The sequence below is a fragment of the Physeter macrocephalus genome, chromosome 11 (assembly GCF_002837175.3).
Source record: "Physeter macrocephalus isolate SW-GA chromosome 11, ASM283717v5, whole genome shotgun sequence".
NCBI lineage: Eukaryota > Metazoa > Chordata > Mammalia > Artiodactyla > Physeteridae > Physeter > Physeter macrocephalus.
The window spans coordinates 99,851,248-99,862,326 of record NC_041224.1 but is presented as its reverse complement, the minus strand read 5'-3'; the positions used below and the strand labels follow the sequence as shown (position 1 = coordinate 99,862,326).

General features: G+C 34.3%; 1 protein-coding gene across 2 annotated transcripts in view; it reads left to right on the top strand.

Moving 5' to 3' along the window:
* SPRED1 (sprouty related EVH1 domain containing 1) overlaps positions 1-8,759 on the top strand; it is a 119,407-nt gene extending 110,648 nt beyond the window's left edge. For both annotated transcript variants that reach the window (XM_024116566.3, XM_024116563.3), the window contains 2 exons: positions 1,621-1,722; positions 3,862-8,759. In XM_024116566.3, the coding sequence (XP_023972334.1) occupies positions 1,621-1,722; positions 3,862-4,512 (753 nt within the window). In that variant the 3' untranslated portion in view covers positions 4,513-8,759. The remainder of the gene's footprint in view (positions 1-1,620; positions 1,723-3,861) is intronic.
* Positions 8,760-11,079: the final 2,320 nt, after the last annotated feature.

The window sequence follows — 11,079 nt, the reverse complement described above, 5'->3', positions numbered from 1 at the left end:
TAGGTGCTTTTTTTTTTTTTTTTTTTTTTTCCTTTTTCCTTCCCTCCATTTTCCTGCTTGCTGTTCTCTGAGCTTCTTGGATATGTGATTGGACATCTGACATTTGGGTAAATTCTCAGTCATTATTATCTCATATATTTCTTTTGTTCCTTTCGCTCTTTCTTCATCTGTTCTTTCTGTTTTGTGTATGTTACAGCTATTGTAGTTGTCCCCCAGTTCTTGAATAGTCTTTTTTTTATTTTCAGTCTTTGATATCTTTCCTTTCAATTTTGGAGATTTCTATTACTTAATCCTCAAGCTCAGAGGTTTTTTTCCTCAGCCATGTCCAGTCTACTAAGCTCATCAAAGGTATTCTTAGTACTTTTGATCTCTAGATTTTTTGGGGGGGGCGGTATTCTTTATTAGGATTTCTATTTCTCTGCTTTCATTGCTCATTTGTTCTTGTATGCTATCTACTTTAAACATTGGAGTCTTAGCATATTAATCATAGTTGTTTTAAATTCCTAGTCTGCTGATTCCAATATCCCTGCCATATCTGGTTCTGATGCTTGTTCTGTCATTTCAATGTATTTTTGTCTTTTGGTATGTTTTTTATCGTTTTTCTTGATTGCTAGACATGATGTGCTGGGTAAAAGGAACTGCTGTAAATAAGCCTTTAGTGATGTAGTGGTAAAGTGTATAGGAAGAGGAAGTATTCTGTGGTTGTGATTAGGTCTCAGTCTTTTAGTCTGAGCCTTTCCCTCAGGATTGTGAATATCACAATTATTTATCAGTGTTTTCTCTCCCTTTAGGTGCGTCAGATGGTTAGAGTTGACTAGTGTTGGGTATATCCCCTCCTCCAGATCAAATAGACTCTGATAATACCACAGTAGGTCAGACCCTCAACTAGTTTCTCCTGAGGACAGGCCTTGTTAAGAACAGAGTGTTCTGGCACATTTTGTAATGGTTCCTTCTCTACTCCCGCTTGGAAGCACGTACGGATTTTTCTGATACTTATTGTGGGAACCTGGTTGATCTCCTAGAGGTAAACTCACAAGAGTTTGGGGGCTTCACAATGACTGTCCCCACCCCCAACCAGGAGTTTTTTTAACTCTCAGAGTTGTCCATCCTGAGCCTCCAGCAATTTGTCAATTACAGTTGAGATTTTTTTGTTTTGTTTTGTTTTTTTTCCACCCTGGCACTGGTTTCCGTGATGATTTTCACTCATGAGTCTCTGCTCTGGTAAGCAGTGACTCCCTTTTTTTTGCTGTCTCTCTCTGCAGTCTTAGGGGTGGGGTTTGCCCTGTGTCCTCCTCTCTCATGGATCTTAGAGGAGTTGTCGATATTTTTTGTTTAGCTTTTTTACTTGTTACAACAGAATGGCAGCTTCCAAGCTCCTTATATGCCAAAACAGAAACCAGAAGTCTGTATTACTTTTTAAATTAAATTTTAAATGTATAAGGAAAGACCTAAGTTTAAATAATAAATAGGATGACTCAAGTAATGCTTTTTGTTAAAACCATTTTGAAAACCCTTACTGCTAATAGATTATGAAGTTTTTGAATACACATTATATATAGTTTTATTAAAAATAAGGAATGCATTCTTTTGTCACTTAAGTAGAAATTGTTTGTATTTTAGATAATGTTCAGTCATCCAGGCCTAGACATTCAGGGCAGAAGTATAGAATATGTGCAGCGGCAAATACCGAAGGAATGTGGAAGCCTAAAGTCCCAAAATAAGGTAAGTAATCTTAGTTTTATCTTCTGATTTGGAATGTAACTAATTAACGTGTAAGTGAAATTTTCCAGTCTTTCTAATTCTCCATATAGTTGAGTTGTACTAGAATTGTTTTTTAGTGTATAAATTTTCTATTTGTTTATATATACTTCTAAACCCCATTACTTAAATTCCCTCCAAATTTCTGGTTTGAGGGGATTGTCAGTACATTTATCATCAATAGGAATCGTATGTTGTAATTTAATGGTCTGCATCCATCACTCCACCTTTAATCCAGACGTGGAATTTTTTTAGCCACAATTCCAAATATATGGGGAATAGAAGTCTGCCCTAACATGGATCCATGTGCTTACTTATAGAGTAGTCACTGTGTCCAGGGACTGGCACTAGAAGATATAAATGTGACTACTAGAAGCCCACTTATATGGATGAAGGGAAGTGTCATTTTGATTTATGCCTGAAAGATTTACTTTTCTCCCTGGCCTCAAGGAAACAGCCTACCCAGAAGGATGAGAGAGTGTGATGTGTTTTAAGTCATTTTCAGAGACTTGTATAGCCAACCTATGAACACGTATGTCTTTGCTTTAGTTTGCCAGGGCTGTCATAACAAAATACCACAGACAGAGTGGCTTGAACAACAAAAATTTATTTGCTCACAGTTCTGGAAACTGGAAGTCCCAGTTCAGGGTGTTGATGCATTTGATTTCTTCTGTGGCCTTTCTCCTTGGCTTGCCAATGGTCACCTTCTGGCTGTGTTTTTTTCCTCTGTGCACCCACATCTCTGGTCTCTCTCTCTCTCTTTCTGTCCAAATTTCTTCTTCTTATAAGGATACCAATCAAATTGGATTAAGGCCTACCCTAAGGGCCTTATATTTTAATCACCCTTTTAAAAGGCCCTATTTCCAAATGCAGTCACATTCTGATATACTGGGGATTGGGGCATCAACATATGGATTTGGGGGGATACAATTCAGCCCATAACGTTCCACCCTCTGGTCCCTTTTCTCACATGCAAAATACATTCACCCCATCACAACACCCCAAAAAACTTAACCCATTCTAGCATCACCTCTAGATCCCAAATCTCATCTAAATACCATCTAAGTCAAGTGTAAGTGAACTCAAAGTTTGATTCATCCTGAGGCAGAATTCCTCTGGGCTCATGAAGGAGGTGGCCCCACCCCCTTGGCCATCAGTGATAGCATCTTCCTGAGAATTTTCTTGCTCTTCAAATTCTGGTTCATTTTTGTTTTAAAAATTACTATTTCAATTAATCACTTTCTTCTCATATTGTAGTATAAGCAGCAAGGAGGTACTAGGCTGCACCCTCAGCACTTTGCTTGTAAATTTCTGCTAAATATCCAAGTCCATCACTCACAAATTCTACCTTCCACAAGAGACTAGAATACAATTCACCCACATTCTTTGCCACTCTATAACAAGGATCAACTTTCCTCTGGTGTCAACAGTATGTTCCTCATTTCCATCCAAGCCCTCACCAGAAGCACCTTTAATGTTCTTATTTCTACCAAGTCTCTTCAAAGCTACCTAGCCTTTTTATAACATGCACCTCAAAACTCTTTCAGCCCCTACCCATTACCCAGTTCCAAAGGCACTGCCACATTTTTAGATGTTTGTTAGCACAACATCCTACACCTTGGTACTAAAATCTGTATGAGTCAGCGTTCTCCAGAGAAACAGAACCAACAAGATATATATATATATATATATATATATATATATATAAAGAGAAAGAGATTTATTTTAAGGAATTGGCTCATGTGATGGTAGAGGTACATATTCAAAATCTGCAGGGTAGGCTGTCAGGCTTGAGACCCAGGGAAGAGCTGTAGTCTGTATCCAAAGACAGAATGCTGGTAGAATTCCTTTTTGCTCCAGCAAGGTCAGTCTTTGTACTATTAAAGCCTTCAACTGATTGGATGAAAGCCACCTACGTCATGGAGGATAATCTGCTACACTTATGGTCTACCCATTGAAATGTTTATCTCGCCCAAGAAACATCTTCACTTAAACATGTAAAATAATGTTTGCCAAATATCTGGGCACTGTGGCCCAGCCAAGTTGGCACATAAAATTCACCTTCCCAGTCATTATTGCAATTTTCATCTCTTTCCTTTTTAGGTCCCTTTGAAATCAATCCGACATGTCAGCTTTCAAGATGAGGATGAGATTGTCAGAATAAACCCTCGTGATATCTTAATACGTCGTTATGCAGACTACAGACATCCTGACATGTGGAAAAGTGACTTGGAGAGAGATGATACTGACTCCAATATTCAGTTTTCTAAACCAGACAGTAAAAAATCAGACTATCTGTACTCTTGTGGGGATGAGACTAAGTTAAGTTCACTCAAAGACTCTGTGGTATTTAAGACACAGCCTTCCTCATTAAAATTTAAGAAGTCAAAACGAAGAAAAGAAGATGGTGAACGTTCTCGCTGCGTATACTGCCAGGAAAGGTTTAATCATGAAGAAAATGGCAGGGGAAAATGTCAGGATGCTCCAGACCCTATTAAAAGATGCATATATCAAGTTAGTTGCATGCTCTGTGCAGAGAGCATGTTGTATCATTGTATGTCAGACTCAGAGGGAGATTTTTCTGATCCCTGTTCATGTGACACTAGCGATGACAAGTTCTGCTTACGATGGTTAGCCCTAGTAGCTTTGTCTTTCATTGTACCATGTATGTGCTGCTACGTCCCTTTGAGAATGTGCCATCGCTGTGGTGAGGCGTGTGGGTGCTGTGGTGGGAAACATAAAGCTGCTGGATGAAAGCATCCAGTGCCAAAATGAGCTTAAAATCTTTGTGTCCAGGAATTAGCTAACTTGGATTTGTGGAAGCTTTTGGCAAGCATTATGAAATCTTGCCTGGTATCATTGGGGCCACACGTGGAGGAAGCAGAACTCATCAGTTCTTGGCATTTCACAAATGCTAGCCATGCCTAACTTTTTCCCTGGAGTGCATGGCATGTTTTGTTGCAGGTTTTAAAGAATATTTGCAAAAGGAAACCATTTCTGGTTATGGCTATATAAAGTGAGCATAAATATGATCCAACTAAAAGGGATTAATTTTTTGGCATTTTTGTATATTTATGCATTAGGTGATGGGACTTTTAAAGGTTTGAATTCATTAAGATATAAACTTAAAGTGCACTAGGGGACAGTTGATTTCAATCTAAAAAAAGTTAACACTTGGGAACTGTAAGAAGTAAAACAAGTGCAACTAAATCATTTATTAGTTGTTTTTTGAAAGCAGATTTATGTATAAATAACAAATGTTTATATTTAACTAAATATAAGGTACGAATTATTACATATTAAACTTTTCCTCCCCTTCCTAGTTCTGAAGTAGATGTACATATATCTACTGTCACATTCCATTATATTTTGAATATTTTACTTATCTAGTTAATAACATTTTTGTTCCATGTGAATGATTTGATATTTTCATTGTCATTTCCCTTTGGCTACAGTTTATATTGAGTTATATCTGTACATTCTGGTAATCTAAAATCCTTAAAAAATATTCTAATAGCCTTGAGTGACCAACTTTTTTTTAAAGCACAGATGTAATTGTCTAATGTTATGATGGGAACATAACACTTATTTTTATATAAAAAGAGACTGAGTAAACAGTATAGAAAAAAGTAAGGTTTTGGGTTGTTGTTTTGTTTTTTGTGGTATTCAACCAGCAAGTTGTTTTCTTTCAGAGTTTCCTCCTTCAAAAAGTTATATTGCATTTACAAATGTTTTACAAGGTGAAAAGTGTAACTGGATAGTTAGAGTAAGTAAAACAGTTTCCTCCTGAGATTTCCACTTATCATTCTGCTAAACCAGAATATGTTCAGCTGTGTTACTAACTTTTTAGCTTAATTCTCAGTGCTTATTATCACATAACAATGATAACTTTTCTCAGTTGCATTTTATTTTATTTAAACTGGCCAAAAGCAAAATTATTTTATATAAAGGATGTGCTAAACTGTCCCAAGGAAGTATTTAATCCAGAATTGTGAATGAAATATCTTGTACGTATAAATTAGTTTCTTTTGCAGAGCATTGTCTTACTGGATGTTTTATTTACAAAGTAGTTGGATAAATGTTCTAGCAAATTGTTTGAAGTACTTTGGGGTCAAATTGTCTTTTTTTTTTTTTTTTTAAGTGTTACATTAAAACTCTAACCAAGTAAGGGGTTCCTTAAGAACATTCCCTTAAAGGGAAAAGTTGAGAAGTGTGCCTTTTTTTAATGGCTTGAAGTTTCAGAAGTGATAAAAATTAAAATCACACTACTGTTAGAAGCTCATTTTCTATGCAGGTTTTTTAATGTCATTTATGTAATCATTCTTTTTACATATCACACTTAAGCTTGTGTTAGCTTTCTTCTTTTGCCCCAGATCAAACTGAACAATGTATATAACACTATCTGTCTGTAAAATACTTTTTTTAAGAAAGCATTTATATTTATATGACAGCTTGAACTGACAACATTGTGTATATAGATCATCTTAAAGTATTATTTCACATTGAAAAGAAGAAAAATATATTGATAACTATAGATGTTATGAAGAAGAGGTTATTTCTAGTTTTGTACTAAAAATTAATTGGATGAACTAAGTCCAAAACATGACACCGTAGCAGCAGTTTTAAGTCTTATTTTTACTGTTTATATATTTGGAAGCTGCTACACCAGATGATCTTCATCCCTGAAGTTTTCAGCTAAACTTGGTTTCTTAGAATAGACTGTTAACTTTCAAAATTACTTTTTATTGGTAAAATGGAAATACTGGTTTTCCTTGTGAATGAATTTTCATATTTGTAAGTGCTGAGTTTATAATTCAGGTTTGATCAGGTGTGAACAACTGAAGAAAATAACTTGCTGGCTATATAGGAAAATGCTGTGGAAATGAACTGTGTATATACTTCTGGGAAGAACAAATTTAATCATTTCTTCTGTTGAGCACTAATCAGTATAGTGCAACTCCTGGTCCTGTACTGTATTTTATATGCAACATATATGCTTTAATATTTTAATGTTTGTGCATTAATATTTTCAATTTGTTTAACCACTTTGCTGCTAAGATTTTTCCGTCCCATCCCCATTTTTTCCTTTACAGTTTTAAACAAGTTTCTTCATTAAAAACTATGGTCATGAAATGGTTTTTATTTTACCTTGGATCTTTATAGTTTAACACACCCAGGTTCCAAATCAGTCTAGAAGACTAACTGATAATATAATGTTACCTGAACCCCTATGTGGAAATTTTCTCTTGAGTAAATTAGAATTCTTACGTGAATTCTTAGGTTAAATTTCTCATTCTTAAACGTGTATAGGTATATTCAGGAACATTTTCTCGTTCTGCATACAGATTTGGCACTGCCAATTGGCTTGTCCTCTAAAACCTTTCTCTTTGGTTTTAATCTGGTAGTAGAAGCAAATGGCTAAACAAAACTGCTTAAGAAATAGTAAATATTGAAAATGAAATCATCTAGATGTCATGACAAGAAAGACTTTCGTCTGATGGCTTGTTCAGAATTGATAATCCTTAAATGATTTGTCTCCTGACTTGACAGGGGAATCATTTGATTTCTGAAGAAATATGAGGTATGTAACTTCAGCACCACCTACTGGATGATTTATAGACCATACGTGAGGTGGCAGTTGGGATCTGACAGGATTCATCATTACTACCAGTAAAGGGCTATTTAAGTGGTGGCCACCTCCAAATGGAGAAAGCAGGAATAAGAAATATCTCAAAGGAACTGTAAAACCAATCTTTTCCCTAATGTGTCTTGTTGAAAGATTTTAAGCACTTTTTTCTTACATATCCTGTTTTAAAATATTTATCAATATTTGGAACTGGCAGTCAAACTTAATGTGCCGAAGCATTTATAGAACCAATTCTTTCAACTTGCAAAAGCCATTTACCAAAATGATAATTCTTACTTTTCCTCCCATTACCAGTCAGGGAGAATTTTTTAGAAAAAATAAACATCACTGTATTTCATCATGACAACTTCAGAGAGTGTGTGTGTCTCTGGGATGATGTTGGGCAGGGGTTAACATTTAAAGGGGGCAACTTAAAACTACCTATTTTCATTGGTTATTCAACAGTGCCTAAAATGAACTTTTGAAGTAATACAAATGCACTTTCAATTCATGTGTATAGTGCCATCTGATATCTTGGGTAAGTCTTGTCTTTTCTTTTTCTCTCCCCAGCCCCCCCTTAAATGAACACTACAGAGATGTTTCTTAATACCTATATGTCTCCGAAATACAGGAAATACGTATCCTCCAGATTTAAAGACTCTTAAGGATGTTTGTTTTGTTGAAATTTACTTTAGGTTTTGTGATACACTTTGGAATATGTGTTTAAGATTGGGTTTGTTATTTTAGCCTAAAGATATATTAAACAAGTGTAACATTTTTCTACATGAAACTTTGAAAACTTTAGTTACCTGGAAAACATAGATTCTTAACTAAATATTCTTATTCTTAATTTCCAAGATCACATTTCTAAGTATAAGGGGAAGCACATTGTTACACTAAAAAAAAAAAAAAATTGGTCTATAGTCCACAATAATAGCACCATAAGGTGTTTTGCAGTAAGTTGAAACAAAGAAATCACAACCTGAGATAATTTATATAAACCAAAAATTAAGGGGGGGGCTTTAAGTTATTAAGGTACTGTTTGCCTAGCAGCCAGGTGGTTATAAAACTTTGATATGCTTTGAAACACTGATGTTAGCCATTGTTCCTGAAAGCTCCTTAAATTGCATAAGTTGCTAGTTTTGAAATTTTTCAAGAATAATCTAGTTGAAAAGCCTTTGTATTAAAGATACACATAGAGATTTTTGTGAACATTGCCAGTATGTAGTATCATTTGCTTTCTATTTTTGACCTCAAAAGTGCCTCACTTGTATATTATTTCCATTAAAAGCTTGACTGCATTCTTTCCAATAAGCAATGAAAAATTGTTTAACTCATGTCATAATGTATCTCCTTAGATATAGTTGACTAGCTTGATAGTTTTGGATATATAATGTAAATACGCATATATAAGTTTGTAACTGTTTTTGTTACATCATACCCATGTAATTGGACATATCAGATGATATCATAAGAATTTGTTTTAATTATCTGATTAAACCTATCATGAAATATAAAAGGACTTTTTCTTACTCTTCTAGAGATAAACTATCACATAAGAGATAATAATTACTAAAGGAGAAAGCAGTAGTAGAAATGGAAGCTTTTGATCATAATTTTTAAGGTGTATTTTTAACCAAAAGGTCATGTATAGTTCATTTTAATGACTTATTTATTCACCCTTGATTGTATCCAGATTTTTTTTTATAGTTTGTTACCTGATACATTATTTGGTTTGGGAACATGTTACAACTAAGTCTGGATTAACCGCCTTAAATGATGTGTGGGAAATTTTTAACCCACTACTCTTACTCTTTTTTTTTTTTTGTATCATAGTTTCAGAGTTTCACTTAACTTGTAATGTAAGCAAAATTAATCTAAATGAAAAATTATTAGGACAGTACTCAAAAATCATAATGTATTTCAACACCAGAATAACTTTTGAATTACTTATATTACAGTTGTATTTATTTGAAAAATCAAGAATTAACTGTTTATACCTTTACCATGAATTATGAAATGTTAGTCTTATGTGTTTATTTACAGGTTTTCAGAAATTTATGTTCTTCACATCAAGTTAATACCCACAAGTAAGTAGAATAGTTTTTACACGAGAGAAATTGAAACTAGGGTTTCTGCTTGGCTGTCAATATAGTGTCATGCACACAGTAGTCCTTAAAAACCATCAGCATTAATAATATGGAAGTTGGAGTCAACTTTAAAATTAACTACTCTAAGATTTGCAGTTTTAGAGGCATCCTTAAAATAATGGCTAAAAAAATGTATAATAAAAGTCTAACAAAATCATAGTTGAAATGGTGTTTTCTTTTGTCTAGCAGTCTTTATGTTTTTAAATGATCACTTATAGTCCTCAAATAACCATATAATGTAAGTATTATCCTCATTTTACTAAAGAAGAGGTTTAGGTTTCAAGAGGTTAAAAAATATCCCCAAGATGACATTTGAGGTACAGGGATTGAACCAAATTGTCTTACTCCAAAGCCCATGCTTTTAGTCACAATGCAGTTTTGTGTTTCGTTATAAGAGTCACAGATGTACTTCATAGAATAATCATATTCTGTTAAAATGAAATTTTATTTAAGTCAAACAATATGATTATTCTGTGAAGTACAAAGCCTTTAAAGACAAAGCCTACCTTTAAACCAGAGTTGCATTTAGTATCAGGGCTACTACTTACACACGTGTCAGAATGATGAGTTTACTCTTCCCTCTTCCCTCAAACTTAATTTTAACTTAGAAATAATACAATAACCAAGAGTCTGTGTACAATTTGGAAAGAAGTAGGAGAGGAAGAATTCCAGAATTTCTAATACTGAAATAAGATTCTTTCTGGATGATAAAACTGAGACCTGTTTAGCTTTCATTTCCATTACTTATTAATTTTGCATTGTCAAATAGCAAGATACTTTCTTTTAAAAATGTGATACAGGAGATCTTATGGATATTACTTGTCAAACATAAACCCCTTTTGTGCTCTCAATATTTTTTTCTCTTCTGTTATAGGAATAATGTCTCCAACTTCTCCAAATCTATGAAGGGAAGAATTCATGGAGAAGAAATTTCAATAGTGTATTATAATTCATTTTTAAATTCTTGTATTCTTACCAAGAATGACCAGCAAGCTTAAATGTGTGTCTTTCATCAGTAGAGGAATCCACAGTGTTTCAGTCTCTCTTAAAATTTAAGAGAAAACAAGGTTGTATGAATGTGTAAGCTCCCAGCTAGTTAATAGTTCTTGTTAAATTATCAAAGTAAAATATACAGATAGCATGAAACCCCAAAGTTCTAAGAAAGAAATAGGGATCCAAACCAAATTATTTAAGATTACTGAAAAAATTGAGTTCACTGACATTTTAGGACTGGAAGGCCCCTTAGAGATCAGTATAACACCCTTATTTTACAAATGTAGAAACAGGTCCTAGTGTAAGGTCATTAACTTATGTAGAAACACAGCCTGTACTTTAAACCCATACATCCAACTTCCTACAGTGCATCTCTTGCATGCATCTCAAATTCAGTAAGCCCAAAATGTATTTCCCCCATTCCTTAAACCTTTTTTCTCTTCTCTGCCTTGTTAGATGGTGATACCACTGTACATCCAGTAGTCTAAGCCAACAACCTGGTTATTATCCTTAGTTTCTCATTTTCCCTTAAGTCATCTCACACTACTGATG